A 21,477-nucleotide genomic window follows, 5' to 3' on the forward strand; every position below is an offset into this window, starting at 1 on the left:
TCATGTGTGCATAGCTACAGTGTAGTTATGACAATGAAATTCTTAGGTCACAGACTCCTCCAACAGTGCAACACAATAAAACAGATAACATAGTAAGTAAATAAAATAACATTTAATATCATAGAAACAGAATATAATAGAAACTGTGCAGAATAGTCTATATACAGTAATTGGATATGATATATATGAGTTGCAAACAGATGAATGACGTATAGTCTTTCAAAAGTTCAGGTGTTTAACTTTCTTATGGCCTGTGGGATGAAACTGAATGAAATGACATAATGGATCTAAATGAATGTCCTGACCATCATAATAGATAATATCATATATTTGTCTCAGAGTACTGAGTACTGAGATATAGACAAAAAAAGGCTGATTTGAGACACAACTTTATTTTTTATTCTATAAAAGGAAAAGCAAATAATGCAAGCACTGTTTGCAGAGTGGAATTGTTACACAGTGGTTGTACTATACAGTTCTCAAAAAATAGATTTTTGTGTGTATGTTTGTAGTTGAAGACAACTGAGAGCAAAGGGGAGCATGCAGTATTCACTCAGCTCCATAGCTAAGGGAGATAAAAGCAAGAGGCATCATGTAAGAATACTAATATGCACAAAAGAAAACACAAAGCCAACCCTGACAGTGGGGACTGTAGAGTGAAGCTGTCACTGCTACAGCAGCTGCTCAAGATTCACTTTGAAAACAGAGGCTACTTTTTTTAAACCTTTTCTCGTCAAAAGAAAAAAGGAGGAACATTGCTTAGCTAGTTTTATTTAGTTTATTCTATAATTCATGGATTTATTGCAGAGTGTGAAAGTCTAGAAGCATATTGCCATTACAAATGCAACACAATGATATGGTGTGGTGTGGAAGAAACATAAGAAAGTGGGATCATGTGAGGGGAAGGATTGGAGGAGAGTAGTTCAAAGAAGACATCATGTCTTCTTTGAACTACTCTCCTCCGAGAAGACGAGAAAAAAGGGTGAGAATACGAGATGAGAAAAGGGGGGCAGCAATCTTTTTACAGCTCTAATCTTTCCTGTCCCGTGCAATATTGGTTTCTCATGAATTATAAATGACAGAGAAACTCCTTTGACAGAAACGACAAACTAATCCACTGTAGAGTTGTTCTGAAATCCTGTAATTATTAGATCTTTATTCTCAAAAAGTTAAACGTTTGTCGACAGTCTGAATTTCTTGGCTCAGGTGCAGTTGATATCTGATCTGTTCAGGTTTGGGACATCGTTTTTTCTTCATCCTCTTTTTTCTCCAGTCCATCCAAGGTTTAAGGGAGGCAACTTAGAAAGGTGAAATGTGCCTTTTGTGGAAGTAAGGGTCCTCATACACTTGCTAACAAATAATTGATGATTTGCAATTCTCTTTGGTATAAAACTCTCTGGCATGTTAGCAACATTTTCTTACTTTGAACACATCAAATAATTAACTACAATGAATAATGAATATCTCTCGATGTTGCGCATCTCAGTAAACACATGGGCAGTGACCCGGATAAAGCTCTTTCAATTCATCATTAAAAATAGTTCTACAAATAGTGAATTTAAAACAAATACTAAAGCACTTTTCTTTTCAATATAGAAAGTGACCACAGACACAAATATCCAAACATTACTTAGAAACTATCATGAGTGACAATGAAAGCACTGAACTGGGCAAGCAACAAACCGAAGCAGTGTACATTGCCAGAAGTTGGCATATTTGCCGCCACAATGACTGATTAATAACATCCTGAACACCTTGATGGGCAACAACGTGGTGCAGGAATTGTTTAAACTCTTTTTCTGCAGTGAATCAAAATCACTATTGATAAACAATGTAAATCCAGGCTGCCTACTGCTGCAATCCTAGCCATTTTTGGGATATACTTTTTGAGTGCCTTCAGCAATATTAAGTGTTCTCTACTGAAATTAGTCCATGAAATGAAACATGTTTCCACACAACTTGTTTCCACATTAAATGTAATAATGATCAAGTCCAGGACAAACAAACAGGCAGAGTGTATATTTAACATTACATCTTACTGGAAGATTAAAGTGAATATTTCCAATATAAGAACAGATTAATTAACCGTAATGTGGACGTGTCCAATCGGTGTGTGTGTGTGTGTGTGTGTGTGTGTGTGTGTGTGTGTGTGTGTGTGTGTGTGTGTGTGTGTGTGTGTGTGTGTGTGTGTGTGTGTGTGTGTGTGTGTACTTCTGCCTGTATCTATGTCAGTTTGGACCTCAGCCTACAGTTTGTTTGTCTGAGAGAAAGAGTAATCTTCACTATCCATGCTTAACAGGCTTAGACCGTAATGCTCTCAGCTACAAAAAGACCAATATACTATACAACAAAGTATGGACTTTATTTTAAAAAACTGGATTTTCTGTGAGGGAAATCTTCAACCTTTACTGTATAGCAAAAAAAAAAATCTCTGATTAATTCAATACACTCTTAAGCTTAGAGGGAGACTAACACCACATGAAAAAGCAGTGGAGGCTTGAGGATGACAAAAACAGTCTACACACACACACACACACACACACACACACACACACACACACACACACACACACACACACACACACACACACACACACACACACACACACACACACACACACACACACACACACACACACACACACACACACACACACACACACACATCTTAAGGCACTGCATGGCCTTAAGAGAGTTATTCAATGAGTGTGGTAAAAAGAAATCTCCCCACAATAAAAGACAGTGATAGGAGTGCTGTTACTATAGCAACATCATTTAACTCATCATTGACTGTAAATATTTTTGCGCAACATTTTATTCAATTTCAGACCTCTGGTAAAGATTCAGAAAGGGGCAGTCATCATAGTAATTCGATAATAGTTCTATACAACTTAAACTAATATCTGTTTCTTTCTGTTTATGTAGGGGGTTGTGACATGTTTATTGATGTTTTGTGATGGGTAGATTAAGGAGAACAAGAAACATAAACAAAGAGAGAGGAATATAAATGCCTCTTTGCATTCTAGTCTAAAGCCAGCCTTCACCTGGACACATGCCATGCGCTGACACAGCATGCACAAACCACTATGCTCCCCCAAATACATGGACCATCTTTGTGTTCAAACCACATAAAATAAGCCGGGTAAGATGGATCAATTAATCTAAGGCAATCCATCGGAAAAAGTGATAGCAGTCTTCACAATACGTGTTAAGTCATTTCGGGTTTAGCTCAAATCTGTAACAGTATAATAAATCGACAGTTACCTAGGATGAAAATTACAGGCCTCTCATCTTTTTAAGTGGGAGAACTTGCACAATTGGTGGCTGACTAAATACTTTTTTGCCCCACTGTATATTCAAATGAAGTTCACATACACATCAAACCAGCTCATCGTGTGGACTTCAGGAATCCAGAAAATGTAAAGCTGTTAAATAACTTCACTACAAATCACAACAAACCGCTTCTCTCAATTAGTATCTACATAAGAAAATGTCAAAAGGCATTTACAACTGCATTTACTCTTGATGCCATGAGTCATTCTAGCAGAAGTGTATTGAGTGTTACCTCTGTTGCTCGACTCCTGAAAGCTCTTTCTGAGCGAAGCAGCATGGTGCCTTCTGAGTAATCCTTTTCTGAGGCACTAGATTTGTATTTTTTAGCTCTGTATAATTTCTAGTATTCCTCTGGATGAAGAGGCGAGAGTGAATGAGTTCTGATAGGGTTGGCTAGAGGCCGGAACAAAGCAGGACAAAGCCACGGCCTCTTTCCCACTCATCAACACACTCACTAACAGGCAGAGCACAGGCTTATTGTATGTGGACCCAAAAACACATTCTGCTCTACGCTCAACCAATTCCACCCACCCTCCTGTCCACACTGGCAGAATGGCTTTGTCCAGCATTGTCCCCTCCATCAGTACAATTGAGCTCTGGCTTACCCGCCAACCCATTAATGCAAAAAAGAGAAAGAATGCATTGGCATAAACAGCAACACATACATTTAAATATGAAGATGTGGGTTAAGGACTACACAAAGACACACACAAGCAATATTTCTATGAAAGACAGATTATTCATGGGTGTAACTCAACTCAGATTCTAAGGACTCTATTTTATCATTGTAAGGTGTGGTGCACCCACAAGTTGAAATTGCACACGGCAATTCATTCGGTTTAAGTTTTTGTAATCATTAGAAAGTAACCACAGAAACCAAAGGGCTGATGTGGACATCAAACTTGTAATTTTGATGAATTATTCTGCAGTTCTATTGCCAATCAACAGGCAAACTGTTCCAAAAAGAAAATCGGAAATCAATTAAAACTCCTATCTTCACTAAAAACTTGCTCAGGACGGTTTGTTCCTGCCAGTCCTACCCCGGTGTTTCTATCGGAACACAGAGCAACCGGGCTACTGCTACGCAGGCCATTTGCTTTTTTAATAAGGCTAGCTAAAGTGATACCCTGTGTTTAAAGGTTATGAAAGTAGCAAATGTGATTGCTCATGATTGTAACAGCTTCTAACTGAGCAAACTATAATTTATGATAATATATTATTTCTGATCCCATCCTGGAAACAAGTGCTCCACAGGTGTTCACTTGGCACTCCCTCAACACACTGAGCGCTGCGCACTTGACTGCAATCTGAGGCGAGCTGCCGGGGGTCGCGAGAAATAAAGCCCTTTGCTTGAGTAAGCTCGATATGTGGTCTTAGATCATGGAAGTTAAAATGGATTATAATTAAGACCAGGTGGCACACACTATGACATCTGCAAACCATCGGCAGCACCTGCAAGGTAGATATTGTTGTGTGTGAGGACTAAGATAAGACAATAGGTGGATTTACCCAGACTTTGGTAAAGATATGCTTTAAAACTGAGGGTTAGGCTAGGTTTCTTTTACAGGAACAAGTCCTGTTTCTCGCTTGAGGCCAGGAAAAGGCTAGTCACTGTGACCTTTTTACCTGTGCTGGACTATGGTGATCTGATCTATATGAATGCACCTGCCCATTACCTGATCAAGTTAGATGCTGCGTATCACAGTGCACTAAGATTTGTGACAAACTGTAAAGTATTGACCCATCACTGTTACCCTGTATGCAAGGGCAGGTTTGCCTTCACTAACTGTATTTTTATATACAAAGCCATGTTAGGGAAACGTCCATCCTACATCTGCTCCCTGATCTCACGGCAAATTGTAAGTGGCTACTGCCTGAGATCGCATGCTGTGGTTCTATGAAATGTGCCAACTGCTAGGGCTGTCTTAGGGAAGATAGCTTTTAGATGTGCAGCTCCTCTGTCTTGGAATAGTCTGCAAATTAAATGGAAACTGAGCAATCTGGTGCCACTAAATGTTTTTAAAGCTTGGCTGGATGCTACTCAATCGGATGCTGCTGGTACCTGTTCATGTGGATAGTTCTAATCCCTGTAATGATGCTGTATTATGTCCTTTTTGTTGTTCTGTTGTTTTATGTTTGTATGTTTCATTTGGAAACCTACTTGAGCAGGTCTCAGGTCTTGAAAAAGAGATCTATGATCTCAAGGGATATACCTGGATAAATAAAGGTTTGAAATGAAAATATGACTGTTGGAGCATGCTAAGCGTGAGAGACGAATCAACAGAAATGGTTTGACAATCAACACAAAGATGGATTACATCTAAATCCTTTTGCTAACACACAAAGTTCTCAACAACCAGGCCCTCACCAACCTGATCCACCACCACACCCCTTCCTGTAGCCTTCGCTCACCAGAAGCCAACCTCCTTTCTATCCCCACACGAACCAAGCACCGAACCTGGGAGGACAGAGCCTTATCCATCGCTGCCCCCATCCTCTGGAACTCCTTTCCACAACACAACACATCAGAGACTGCACCGACCCCCCCACCTTCAAAACACACCTCTTCAGACTGGCTTTTAATATGTGAATTATGTTGCGTTGCACTGTAAAGCGTCTTTTAGCACCTGAAAAAGCGCTTGAAAATGAAATGTATTATCTGTTATTCGACGCACAAAATTCTTTATTATTCCGCCGGGTTATTTTGCGCCTCTTCTTCCACATTCCACATTGCAGAAACTCAGATCAAACATCAAAACGTTCAGCTCGGTCGGGAATTGATGGCTATTATTTTTTCATTCATAACTTTCATAATTCCAGAGATACATTCCATAATTCATCAAATTTTTAACATTGAAGTCAATGGAGAAACTCTTCAGACTTGAAAAATCTTCATGCGACTTCAACTGCTAACTGCTCCTTCATACTTTCACTCAGAAACCTCATTCCAACTTTAAAACTTTACACATATTTCTGACATTATTCGTGTAACACAACTTTTAAATCTGATTCGTACTTTTAGAAATATGAAACATTATTCAGACCTTGGTAAAGAGGCCTTCTTCAGATTTTAACATTAGTGTGTATTGAGCAGCTCGTTAGGACGGTGGACAGATTGAAATTTGCCTTCATATTTTCTTTTAAACCTGCCATAATTCCCAAACCCTACACTCCTGAGACATCATTTGTCATGACAAACTTAGAAAAACATCTCGTAGCTTGAAAAATGAAAAATAATTAAGCAAAATAATTAAACAAAATGCCTCTTGAGGGCATGAAGTGACAAAAACTTTCAACATGTCTCCAATTAAAGCCAATTGAAAATTCAAGCTGATCTTTACTCACAACATTAGCTGCACACCTATATTTAATCTGCCAAAAAGGCCACATTATTAACCCGAAAGTACACATAAAGTATTCATGTGCTCAACTTCCTTCAGATGCTTCACGCGTTGGAATTTCACCAATATCTGTTACGGTTCTTCAACAAAACGTTCACATGTACAGTAAGAAGCTTATCTCTCATTCAGAACAATGAAAATGCTTTCCTCTCACTGATTACTGCACATCACCATGGAAACCTTTGATCTCTGGACACATTGTTAGCTCAAATATAAACACCTGTGTCATGGAACACGATGATGTCATAACTCCAACTGACATGCTCAGAGCAGCAGATTTCAGATAATGGTTAATGGTCCAGCCTTCAACATGTCTACAGTATGTGCCTTTAGTGAGCTTTTCTCAAAAGCTGTTGCCATGGCAACGCATCCCTCGCCGTAAAACACGATATTGGTATAACTCCTATGAAAATGGTCAAAAAGTGCTCAAACTTCACGTGTGCTAACAGTCCAGCCGTGAAGACATCTATTTGACAGTTTTAAGATTCCTTCAGATGCCGTTGCCTTGGCAACACAATGCTCACTATGAAACACGGTTTTCTCACAACTTCAGTTCAAATGCTCCAAATGGCCCAAAACTTCACAGGTTTGGTAACGATGCAGCCATCAACACATCTAAGCCTATTATGGGGTGTCATCAAATGCTGTTGGCATGGCGACAGATCATTCGCCATCAAGTTAGTTTAAAAGTTTGCAGTTCAAATATTATGCTGGTTTTCCAAGCCTTTTTACTTTATTTTCTTCTCTCATCACACAGTCAAGCCCCCAGTGTTTATGTATCATTTCAATCTAAATTCTTCATTTTCTTCTTACACATTGCATTTCAGCATAGCAGTTCAGCGTCAGCTTTTCAGCATAAAGCATTTCCACTAGCAATTTCTTCAGGAATTGCATTCTCTAGTTATTATTATTACATCTTCAGTGCATTCTTCATGCATTCCAGACCATTTATTTCAAGTATTGTTGGACATTCACAGAATAGATTTTGAATTGAGTAATGACTTCACAGTTACAGTCAATACATTCTGTCACATGAAAAATGACAATAGAGCCCTATTGTTGTTGGTATGACTGCATATGTTTGTGTTTTCAAGCAAGGGGAATGCATGCTGTCATCAGAATCAAAGAGTCCAGAGAAAGAAAGAGCTGAATCAGGTCCAGTCATGTGCTTTTAGACAGACACACAAACTGACAGCACGACACTGGCAGGCAGGCAGTGTTGGGACAGAGCCAGAGGATCAACAGCAACTTAACACTGCCAAACGTGAAAAGACCAACTGGAGCTAAGCCTAGTAAAACTCAAAATCCAAAATCCAGCTGAAAATATACCAAACAGGACCCCCCCCTACATTTGAACCTTGGCTGCACACAGGCTACAGAGAGAGAACAGGAGAGGGCAAACCGCTGCAGGCTAACACAGACGTTTGTGGGTAGTGTATTTATTCAGCTAGATGATTATTAGAACTCTATTGTACGTTCTGCCTCTGGCGTCCTATTCTACAGTCATCTATTCATACTGCCTGACCTAGAATAATGTCTCCTGCTAGAGGGATGTGATACTGTATGGAGCGAGAACTATACAATGTGTTATTTCTTTATTGTGAAATGAACTTGTGCAATGAGGTGAAGCATCATCAAGCAAGTCCAGTTCCAGTTCAGTTTAATGGATGGATGCAAAATGCATGGTATGTCTACTTTTTGTAAAAAAAGACAACAAAACTGTGGTGATCGTTAGTGAGTTAGATTTCAGACGATAAAAGGAAAGGGAAAAGTATGTGGAGCCAGCTAAATGGCTTTTTGCTGGGTTTACATTTTCTGAAACAGGACAAAATAAGTCACATTTTTCATTCTAACATTGTAGGCATGCAGCTGTGATGTTCATATTTGTCATCCACCAAAGAAATGTCTGTTTGGTATAAGCAACAGTGTAGGGAGTTGAAATGCAGAGTTGATTGTATCCTCCATACTGCAGATGTCAGAGACTGACTGATGAAAGGCTAACTGGGACATTTATAATGTGATTAACATCTTCTGGTTTAGTTGCACATTATTACTGAAGCTTATTTTTAGCAATTGTCCTTCTAAGACTGAAGCAGTACATTTTTAGGAAATTTGCCGTTCATTCCTAATTTAACTTTATCTGATCTCAGCTGCGGCTTTGTCTCCCAACTTTAACATTTTAATGAAGAACTGTATATTGCATAGGGTAAAGCTATGAACGATACATTTCTCCCTATCAAAATACATTACTTCTCAAAGACAGAGCACAACAAAATAACCATTAACAGTACCTGCAAGCTGAGACCCAAATAAAGCTTACTGGAGTGTGTTGTGAAGACCCTACGGCTATAGTTTCTACATGGCCTGGTTTCAAAGCAGACTGAACACAAAATAATCAATTCCTTCTTTGAAAACCCCCTCTCTAACTAACACATTAGTTGATTACAAAGCTGCAATTTCCCACAACTTGAACACATGCTAGAAAAGCAGTATCACAGAAGACTCAAACACATTAGAGTGAAAGCAGTGGACGAGTGTAATCAGGCATCTGTAATGCTAAATAAGACTGTCACTCTACAAGCCAGGGCCAAAGCAAAGGAGAAATCACAATGTAATGCAGTGTGTAGCTTTAATGGCTGTTCTGACACTAGCTGGATGTGAAAAATACAGAAAGAACATGATTAAAAACTACTAATGATGAGCTGTTATACCTCTTGGATTATACTGTGTCAATTATTGACCAAATGGATTTACGGGAGACATGTTTGTGGGATATATTTTTGTAGAGAAGGTCAGGCTGCCCATGTGTGTGGAAGTGCCTGCAGGGCATCCTGTTGACAGCTGCCACCTGCTGAGCCCTCACTGACGGAGACGGACAGCTTTGGGACTCACACTGGAGGGTCACAGAAATGTTTAACAACTGTACCCAAATATTATGCTGTCTTTTTGCTCTTTGCGGCTTTGTTTCTCTCCGATACACAACCACACATTAGTAAAGCCGTCTCCATTAAAGAGCATCAGTAGAAGGTAAGGACAGCAATGTGACACAAGCAGAGCACTTTGATAACAGAAGGTAAAAAACCACAAGGCAACTTATGTCCCGGAGAGACCCACGAGCACACACACATTGTCATGTGCAGTCATACACACATTTTATATGCGCATGTTCACACACACTTGCATACAGGAATGTCTACCACATATAGACACACGCATATATTTGCCTTACTTAATCAGTCACTCACACAGGTCACAGATAGCCGCCACAAACATTCATACCTCCTCTATAATGTCAAACACACACACACACACAGACACACACGTGAATAAACACACAGGCAAATATAGCGTATGGTTGGTAACTGAACCAGTGCAGAGAGATACATTAGCATTCTGTCAATGTTTCAGACAAGACTGCACCAGCTCTTCACACAGCCAACATGCAGCAGAGCAGAACAACACAACGGAAGCAGGAGAGAGAAAGAGAGAAAGAGCACAGACAGGTAGACAGGGATGAGTTGGGGAGCGTTCAGGAATTCATTAGAGGTAGAAAGTATGAAAGAGAGGGATAGAGGAGGGAAAATACATAATTAGACCAGATATAATGATCAAATTAAAATAAAGAGATGATGAGAGAAATTGGGGTACCTTACTATTGAGTCTGGCCTTCCTTGCTTCTTTAGTTTTTCTTTCTCTTCTCTCGGCTGCTTGTCTTCTGCCCAGAGCGGATCCCATCTCACACACACACACACTCCACGTCAAACACTCACTCCTGTAGGTATGCTACAGTCCCAATGCCAAAACATCATCCACATGGCCATATCCAGTACCCCTCCCCTTCATCTCCTTTCCTCTTGATCTCTGTCCTTCTCCTGTTGTCAAAGTAGCACATACACACTCACATGGTCACTCACACAACCAGTCACCCAAGCACAGGCGCACACTCTGACTTCTGTGCATGCACAGACAGACGGAGAGATGTTAAAGGGTGATTTTTGCAGGATGCTGAAGAGAACAGAGGGAGGGTGGGGAGAGAGAGCCAGGGAAGAGGGATGGAAAAAATGAGGGAGGAGAGAAGTTAGAGAGAGGGAAAACAGGAGAGAATGAGAGAAAGTGGGCGGGGTGTAGAAGCGAGGACAGATAGGGATATTCTAAGCGATAGGAAATCAAGAAAACAACGGGACACAGCCATACACATACTGTAGGACGCAGCGCAGTCATTTCAGTCCAAACCAAGTGTTACACCACAATGGGAGCTTTACAAATATTGAATAATGCTCGTGTTTCTGAGATTATCCTCAAATAACCCCTATTTACACAACTCCACACAAATGCACAGTATGTATTACCTTTTACACATCAACACAAAAAACATACATTATCAATATCTCAATCTTATGTTCCAGATATTGTTACTCTTTTTTTCAAGAGCTAAATGTTTCTTCTTTTCACAGGACTTTCCATAATGAGAGCTTTGTATGTGAGGGATTCCCCAATGGAAACATACCTTCATCCCGTGCCATGAAGCTATGTGTATGTGTGTGTGTGTGTGTGTGTGTGTGTGTGTGTGTGTGTGTGTGTGTGTGTGTGTGTGTGTGTGTGTGTGTGTGTGTGTGTGTGTGTGTGTGTGTGTGTGTGTGTGTGTGTGTGTGTGTGTGTGTGTGTGTGTGTGTGTGTGTGTGTGTGTGTGTGTGTGTGTGTGTACAGTATTATGCAGAAATCCCACATCAAATTCCATGAAAGCTGCAGTAGCACTGATAGGAGGGTTTAGGCACTTTGCTTATCCTCAGTGGCATCTCAGAACAATCATACACCTACAATGAGCCTCATTCTCTGTACAGTGTTATTCTCAATTGAAAATATCACAGCAATTGTCATTCATAAATACAATAAACGGCCAACAACAATACAAGAAGTCAGTGTAGGAGGAATAGCATTACTCTGTAATGCGTTTCATAGAGGAGCCTTTTGTGAATTATTTTTGCACACATGTCCACTACCAATAACCTTGACATGATGTGAATCAAACTGATAGGAACAATCATTTTTAGCTAAACAGTAAGCTTTTCATATTTTTGATTGTGTGTGAAATGTCTCAACTGGTTATGATATAAGCACAATCCAAAGCCCTTACTCTGACAGTATGCTCGGTTGAGTCAGTGAGCACATTGCCAAATAGTGCGTTACTAAATGCTCTCCACTACTATATGCCTCTTTAGCTTGTTACAGCCCACTCCCTCCCCTCTCTATGGAGCTGATGCCCTGGGCTTAATTCATAATTATATACACAGCATACCTTTCTTTAATCCTTCTTTTATGCCAACATTGTAAATATATATTGTATAGCCAGTAGGCATAATGTCTAACAGTTTAATCAACCTTTAACAGCATGAGATCTGCTCTCCTGTAGTGGATGTAGTGAACACAGTCACATTGATCAGTCCATAGAGTGAGGCATTAATACTCTGTTCCTCATATGTTAGACAGCAGGAAGTTGGTGATCTTGATTAGCGGATGATGTGATTTACTGTCATTTAAAAAAATGTTAGCAACCTAAAATTGGACATTGAAATATAGTGAAGACACAGTGTCAGTTTTGAATGTCAAACAGTCAATGAGCGTGTTTATTTAGGACTGTTTTAAAATAAATTACAATTGATATAACAAGAAACCTATTGTCACACTGCAAGAAAGCCCCCCATTCTGCAGCCCTGTGCATCACATGGCTGACCTCCTACATCAAACACCCACATATTCTCTGCAGACCCCTTCATGGTGAACTAGGACAGTTTCCGAGTGAGGAGGTCTGGTTAGGTCGAATGTAAAGGGGGAAAAGAATGGGGAAATCCTGTCAATTATGACCTCATTTCAAACTTTAGCCTGCGGCTAACGGGGTCAACACCAGCAAAGTAGGCTAATGCCTGACCTCTGCCCAACAGGATGAATAGTGAACATGTTGACTGCCTAGAGTCACCCATAGCAGGATTCCCCTTTTTACACCAGGAAGTCATTATGCAACAAAAGCAAACATGCCATTCAGAAAAAAAGAGCGAAATTGATAATGTATATAAATATTGCAATTATAGATGCTTCTTGAGCTCATGTTGCCAAATTACCACCTTCATCCTCTCAAGTGCTACAGCTGTCCTGGATTACTCATTTCTGAAAAAGCTCAACCAACACGGGAGCTCCCCATTCATGCAGTGAGAAAACCTCAGTGGCTTGAGTTGCACACTCTTTTTTCTCTATTTGAGATTTGTACCATTTCTACTTCTACAATCATAACAAATGCTCTCTTTATAGATGATTTATAGTGTGAAATTACCAGCTAAATTGCAGCTGGGCAGAAGCTGATGGTGGGGGAGTTCAGTTTGTAGCACTGTAGCAGACGGCAGCCGCTCAGACCAGACTGGTTAGACAAGAGACAATATTTGAGAGTATGACTCATCCTTCTCATCACAGCTTTCCTGCGTCTCCCTCTCATTCACTGTTTCTCTTTCTCATGCTCTCTTCCACTCTTAATAGAAGTACACAGCAGAAAAAACTAAACAGTAGATGGACAAAAAAGCCCAACAAACTAAAAGTTCACTCTTTTTCTAGGAAACCAGCTTCATTTCAATTGTCCAACATACTGTATATCCAGGACACAGAGTATTTGGCCTTTACTCCCCAAAACTAAATGTTAAAATGTCTCTCACAAGGAATTGGACCTACTATACTGTATGCCACTTTTCCTAAGAAAAAATATAGTAATAGTATTTTGAAATGTCCTGGATAGACTTAAATGCTGTCAGTTTGTTTTACATGAAAGCTCTTGAAAAACATACACAACTAGTAAAAACAGATACATGTGATCGTTGTAAAGAAGCAGACAAAGCCCAGTAATAATGTACAACTTTAAAAGGTATTTTGCTTATTCAATGTTCTGAAAAAAAGATCTTATGATATTAGAGGTGCCCATTAGGTAAGTTTAGATCCTCAAACAACGACAGTGAGATCACTAATATGATGATATTTCTTATGGGATATTTAGGGAGCTCACTACAAAGCTTAAACTGTTCTCAGAAGCATAACTCTTATCTTCAGTTCAAGAAAAGCATATCTAAGAACATTAGTCACACATTGGGGTTGATAGCGCTGTACTTTGTGGTCTGACTTAATGGTATTTTATTCATCATATTATTATGTGAGGCAGCATGTAGGGGCAGACTCTGCACCACAGCAGCAGTCTCTGCACACATGTAACATATGTAAATATGCAGTGGGGTTTATTTCATTTCATTTTGTATAATCACACAAATTCTGTGTTTTATATTATTTTATTCTTTGTTCTTCATTTTATTGAATGTTAAATACCTGGCAAGTTCGGAGATCAGTGGGCGGAACCTCTGAAGTGTGATCGCTGTGCTCAGGAGTTTATTGTTCCCCCTATATATTGTGTCCCTCACGTTTCCTCTGCCCTTTTTGTAAACGTTCCACGTGAGAGGAGTCACTTTGAGGGAAATTGATGTGAAACTGATCGTTTTATCTGTTGTCATTCATGAAACAGAGATTGTCTCAACTTTGCGATAGCTCAGGTCTCGTCCATTATCAACACAGCGCAGAGACCGCTTAACCACACCGGTTACACACAGACTGGAGATTGTTTGCTAGCCAGGCCTCTCTGGACTCCCACATGGATGTTGAAACATGTGCCTTTTTTTTCTTCTGGACTATATCAACACATGAAGACCACAAAATCACAACCCACAAACAAATCAAGACATTCCCTAACCAGAACACTTGGACAGAAATGATCAGACCTCTGCAGAAGGCATGCAATGCTGCTTCCAGTTCTCAGAAAGCCAGAGCCATACAGATCTTCCAGGGCCAATCTGAAGAGGGCATCAGGGGGGTCAAACAACAACACAAACAGCTGTATTTTAAGAACAACTCTGACCACAGGCGCATGTGGCAAGGCATACGTTTGAATGATTTTCGTTGCACTGACCCCATCATCACCAAGTGCATGGAAAGACTGGTTCTATTGTTTTTTTAAATATATGTAACTAAAATGTGCCTAAACCACTCCACTCCTCTTATCTGTTACTGTTTCACTCATCATACCACCTTGTCTGTAACTTGCCACACATATGCAACAACCTGTATATAGGCTGTAACCCATATATGTCTGTTAGCTGTGACTTCCTCTGTACTTTGTTTACTTTTTGCATGTGCAATGTCAATTACATTGAATCTAATCGAATGTTTCAATAGTGTTTAAAAAAGGCATATGCTGAAATGCTAAAATGCAATTGTTCTTAGTAAAGTAAAGCTGCAATTGGAAAACGGGCTTTTGACAATAGCAAGGCTGAAAAGAAATGAATGATGCATGAACGATCAACAAAGCAGTCCCTTGATTTGGAATCAACCGCAGCTCTGCACTATTGTTCTCACTTTCTATGACACAGAACACACAATTGACACCTTTAATTTGCTCCAGTGCAAATCTTCTGTCCTCTGATGGAGTTTGATGTGAATGCATTAAATTCTCTCTGCTGTCTGTTCCACTTATAATTACACCCACAAGCACACACACAAAACTATGCAGAGCAAAACAGTACACACATACACATACACACACACACAAATCATCCTCGTTTGACCTCATCTGCATGCTGATATCTCCTGGTATTTCAGAACTGCAATTCCTAACCTGTCCAACGGTCATTTAGTTCATAATCTAGAATAGATCAAACATTTTTGTCATACTGACAAAGCCTTTTATTAAATGTCTATTTTGCCTTATTTTGAAGTGCTTGAAAAGAGAAGAAAACATCAGTGCAGCATTAGATGTCTTGCTGTGTTATATTCCAGTGTGTGTGTTTGAATAGTGGAGGATATCATGTCTTGAAGAAGGAAGAAGATTACAGTGCTACCTGCTGAGTATTTCATCACAAGAAATGGCACAGGATTGATTAAAGATAAAGTAGGGTTGGGGCGATTGTGAATGGAAACCATGCTCACCGTACACACACACACACCTCTCTTAGGGCACTGCATGGCCTTAAGAGAGTTATTCAATGACACATGAATAAAAGTGCAAAAACACATTTGTTAAGCTATTACCAAGGTCCTCGTTCCAAGAATCTTATAAAGTGGAAAGCCCAGCATCAGAGCCCCCTGCCCTTGCTGTAACCACTTGTCCTCCATGCCAACAAATCTTTGGCAGAAGTGCTTTGTGCAGCATATCTGTTGTTCACTCCGTTTAAAAGGTGGCACAAAGCATCAGCTCTTCAGAGGTCCTAATGACAGAGTTAACAGCTGTTTGGTTTTACCTTGGTGTGGAGCTTCGACAGCTGCTTTTCATCCAGGTGAGTCTGAGTGTAGACACGTCTTTTATAGCGGAACTGAAACACAGCAGGAGCAAACAAAGAGAGCACGTTATATCCTTTGTTTTTGTTGTATGTTTTGACTGTATTACAAAATGCACACAAAATAAATATAATAATGTGAATTATCAACGTCACTTTAGTTGAATTTGTCACACGGTATCAGAGCAGCAGACCACAATACATCAAATCTATTTTTCATGAGAGAAAAAGAATGAGAGAGATAGAGAGGAAGATATGGCGGAGAGACATTTTGAGTCATTCAATAACCATGATATGAAATGAAAGTATCAAATATCTCTCTGTATACGGCTGTCATCCATCCCATTTGTCCGACTTGTCATATTTTCCACATATTACTTATCTTGCCTGAAAAGCCATCTACTGCTCCTTGAAGTTTCAGTATAAATTTGCAGGAGGGACTTGACAAATTAAAAAAGACAAGTCGATTGGGGCAGTGTTTTTTCCCCACTTCGAGTAAAAATTGTTTCCAAAACCGTAAATATAAATTCAGTATGTCAAATAGTAAATGAGATGTTTTTTTTGCTGAACTCCGAAGACCAGACTTTGATTGGGTTATACAAAACCTGAAAATACATTATACTGTGTAAGAAAAAAGTTAAAAAGGTAATAAAAAGGTAGAATAACATGGCAAATATTCTGCAATAAAAAATTATGACATTGCGCATTGTAGAGCCTCAATCTAATCAGTTTGCCATGTAAGCAGTAAACTGAGAATGGATTGTTTCAAAGTTTACTACAACAAGAAAGCTGCATTTATTTTCCCAATTGGTTAATAGGCAGAGTATTTAATGGACATGGATCACCAAACACTGACAGCCTGTTATAGTTTTTAAATATACGTAACTTTCACTTTCTGGGACTGGCAAACTATTCCACTTTTGTAAGTTTGTACGCAAGAATTCACATGTGGTGTGGTGTGGTGTTCATTGATGGGGCAAATCCACGGTGGAGCAGAGCAGTTTTGAGCTGCTAATCCAGACCTGTCAATCATTTCTACACTCCACAGGCTCTAGGGAATAACTGCTGGTCAATCAATAAACCACACAATGCTCCGACAGGGTAATAGCAGTGGCTTGCGCGCACACACAGACACTGACCGGAGCCCACACCTATTCAGCTGGATTGTAAACCAACCACAGAGTTAATTGTGGAGTTTAAACTGATAAAACAAGTCATTTCCCTTATGTAGGCTATACAGTTTGGCTGCTGTTTCGTAATGTATTGGCGTTTATCAGAGCTTTTCTACTGGTGTATTATTATAATATTTGTAAGAGCATGTCACTTGTGACGGCCGCACATTGATTTAAGGTGTTTTTTCTAAACTGTAGTGGCAGGGGAAAAGGTTTAAGGCATGTTGATTATCATGAAATTAAATGAACTATGATACATGTATATTATCCTCTGCAGTTGTTAATGTCCACTGTTATGTACGGTTTGAGGGTGTGGGTCATTAAGCCTCATCTGCATATTCACCTGTCGCGGCGCGCCCAGAGGCTTTTAGTGGGCGCGTCACCTGGAGACCAGTGGTTGGTTCTCACGGGAGGAGGAAGTGTGTGTGTGGCGAATGCGGGTATTCAGCGGGATATTTAAGTTTCCTCAGCAGGTATATATATATATACATGTATATATGTTAAAATGCAACGGGGAAGTACTGAAAATGACTGAATGTGGAAATCGCATCGACAGACCAAGAAGCACGTCTCCGTGGAGAGGACGCGCCCAGATAGAGAGAGAGATTCTCTCCAACACAGGGTGAGATCGCTCCTTTGTGCCACGCTGATCATCGTGTTTACCTTTTTTGTGGATTATAGCCTAAATACATCGCATTACATGTTCCTTGTTAGACGCTTTTATCCAAAGCGACTTACATACTCAATACTGTGGGCAATCCCCGCGGGAGCAATTTGGGGTGAAGTGTCTCAGGGACACAACGACATGCTGACTGCAGTGGGGTTTGAACCAGTGACCCCCTGATCCGAACAACAACGCTCTATTCACTGCGCCACACGCCTACAAACATTTCTGCTTTTGCTGGTGAGGGGCGCAGGAGCAACAGCCTTTTTTTGTCAATGAACTACGCTGGTGTCGTCTGTTACGCTGATGACACCCAACTAATTCTGTCCTTTCCCCGCTCAGAGACCCAAGTCGTCGCACGCATCTCTGCTTGCCTAGCAGACATCTCTCAGTGGATGTCTGCTCATCACCTCAAGCTCAACCTTGACAAGACTGAACTGCTTTTCCTTCCGGGAAAGGATTGTCCCACTCTTGACCTAACAATCAACATCGGCACCTCTGTTGTTTCCCCGACTCAGACTGCAAGGAATCTGGATACGTCCCCAGCTGACCCAGAAATCAGTGCAGGTTCTGGTCCAGGCTCTCGTCATCTCACGCCTAGACTACTGCAACTCCCTCCTGGCTGGTCTACCTGCATGTACCATCCGACATCTGCAGCTCATCCAGAATGCAGCGGCTCGTCTGGTCTTCAACCTTCCTAAATTCTCCCACACCACGCCGCTCCTCCGCTCCCTTCACTGGCTTCCAGTAACTGCTAGAATCCACTTCAAGACACTGGTACTTGCGTACCATGCTGCGAGTGGATCTGGCCCTTCCTACATCCAGGACATGGTTAAACCATACACCCCAGCACGTGCACTCCGTTCTGCATCAGCCAAACGGCTCGCTGCACCCGCACTGCGAGGGGGACCCAAGTTCCCATCAACAAAAACGTGTGGGTTTGCTATCCTGGCTCCAAAATGGTGGGATGAGCTCCCCATTGACATCAGGACAGCAGATAGCTTGCACATCTTCCGGCGCAGACTGAAAACTCATCTCTTTCGACTCCACTTCGAGCGATAGAATTACTAACAAAGCACTTATATACTAACAAAGGGCTGGCTTATCTAAAGCCAGTTGAGTAGCACTTGAAATGTTTGGCTCTATGAAACCTGATGTACTTATATGATTCTGTTTTCTTCAAGGTTGTATCTTCCTGGTCAAATGTACTTATTGTAATTCGCTTTGGATAAAAGCGTCAGCTAAATGTAATGTAATGTAACTATAGTGGCCTGGATTAAGCAGTAAAGACAATTTAGGTTTATCGCGGAGCTGACTTTTTGTTGAGCTTTGCTTGTGTTTTGCTTGGCTGGAAAACTGTCAATATAATTGAATAACGTATAAAACCTGTCTTTGTTTATGTTGTGAATGTGTGGATATAGACAGTAGTAAATACACTTCCGTGGGGACTATTAGAGACCGAGTAGATTGTCCGTCTATCAGTTCTGTTTTGCCTTTATAATATGATTTCATATCAAAAACCCCTTGTGCGTTTATTTAACACAGCTATTTTTGATAGTTGATCGTTACACACTGATGTTCCTGACATATTCCAATTCCCACAGGTAGACAGCAAAATGGTATTCCACTGATATTGATCCTGGAGCCCTGACATTAGCATCAACATTTTATCATTTTCTTCTCGCATTTACCGGACAAAGAATAAAAAGGCAGGAAACGGGGAGAGGGAGGGAGGATATACAACAAAGATCCTTGCCAATGATGTGATTATGTGGCATACACTTGAACCACTCAGCTACTGAGGTTCTGCATCATTTCATAACTGTTTATAAAGCCAATCTGCACTACAAAATAAAGTACTGTTATTAAAAGATAAAGTGCAATTTGGGACAATCATGTGTAAAATATAGTTCATAATATACCCTTACCTCCCAAAGCATCAAAGGATGACTGAGGCACTAGGTTCAAAGTCAATCTGTTTAATGCGATTTATCTCTAAAAGAAACTACTCAAAACAACCAAGGTTAGTCAGAAAATCACCTGGAATCTTTACACTGCTGTTTGTAAAGCAACACATCTTGCAACACATGTATGCCTGCTTACTCTCTGATCATAAACCATGATGGACAAGCACAAGAATTATCTCCAAGAGATGACAGCCACCGCAGACAACAGACTGTCATATAGTGTGATTGAGCCTGGTATTATTGCTGCTAGATTTGACTGACACATCCTGACAGGAAGAGCCTACACTGCATACACAATGATCCACACACACACACCAACACGCTGTATAAGCCTGCATGTGTGCGCCTGTGAAGCATGCACAAATATATAAAGGAAACATCAAAAAGGCTACAGCGGATTCTCTACAGTAACAAAAGCTTTAAGAGGGGTGACAAATGACATCAGGCATTGTGTGTTTAGTCTATACGAAGATCTACTGCAGTGGCCCTCAAAGGTTCATTTGAAATGTTTGTTGAATACTGCATACCCCAACATTGTGGTTACATATACATACATACATACAGGCTTACTCTGGGAAATTGTTTTGGTTTATCGGTTTAATCTCCCCTTTTCCAAGGCTGGTTTACTAAATGGGAAAAGTAGGTAAATGACCCCAGATCACACTACATTACAATAGTCTTCTTAACTTTAAACCAGGGGTGTCCAAACTACGGCACGCGGACCATTTTGAATCGGACCTCAGCTAATTAAAAAAGTATAATGATTTAAGTATAATAACCTTCTGCTTGTCTTATATTGTACTTCTTAAATATACATGTTCAAATATATTACACAGTTTTAAGATGTTAATAAGCCCAATCGTCAAATCAATTCAGTCGATTAAAGTTGAAAACATGTTCAAGTTGCTAAGAAAAAAGCCCAATAACAAATGTACATGACAACCTTCACATATACCCTTCATATTTCCTCTTATTGTAAGCAATCTGAAGCTTCTGTTTTAAGGAATGAGCTGCTGTGTGAATTGATTGTTCTCCTGTTTTTTCTGGCGGATTATAAGGTATAGTACATACAGAAAGATTATGCATGGTGTGGTGACATGTAGCACTTATTTTCCGCCTCCTGCTCTCTCCTGCGAACACTCCTTAAAGCCTCATACATACACATGATCCATACCTACCTCCAGGTAAGGTACAGGAGCGATGGAGGGGAAGGGGTATTCCCTTAGCTGTCTCTCTTCATCCAGAAACTTGCCAGCCTTGCTGTTGTAGGCCGGCTGGAAGAGGCCATAGTTGAGTACATCCTTCAGGCTCTGGTTGAGAGTACACAGGATCTGCTGCTTCGACAGCCAGATAGGAGCATCCACATCGAATTTCATGCATTTCTGCAAAGACAAGATCAAAGGAGGGGAGAAGGTTAAGCGTATGTCATTTTTCTAAATATCACATATTGCACTTTAGTTGACTTTAACTAAGAGACTGAAGGGCTATATTTGACCCAAAGTCACCTAAAAATAAACATACAGGCACTAACAAAGGTGCTGGAATATTAACTAGGGCCTTTTTAATTACATCTATTGAATCTATTGA

At 40.3% G+C, this 21,477-nt stretch overlaps 1 protein-coding gene across 1 annotated transcript in view; it reads right to left on the reverse strand.

Moving 5' to 3' along the window:
* The window catches only part of shank3a (SH3 and multiple ankyrin repeat domains 3a), a 223,835-nt gene that overhangs the window by 96,801 nt on the left and 105,557 nt on the right, over positions 1–21,477 (reverse strand). The window contains 2 exon segments of the mRNA XM_079682360.1: positions 16,052–16,123; positions 21,069–21,272. Of these exon segments, the coding sequence (XP_079538486.1) occupies positions 16,052–16,123; positions 21,069–21,272 (276 nt within the window).

The sequence above is a fragment of the Notothenia rossii genome (genome assembly GCF_949606895.1).
Source record: "Notothenia rossii genome assembly, chromosome: 5".
Taxonomy (NCBI): domain Eukaryota; kingdom Metazoa; phylum Chordata; class Actinopteri; order Perciformes; family Nototheniidae; genus Notothenia; species Notothenia rossii.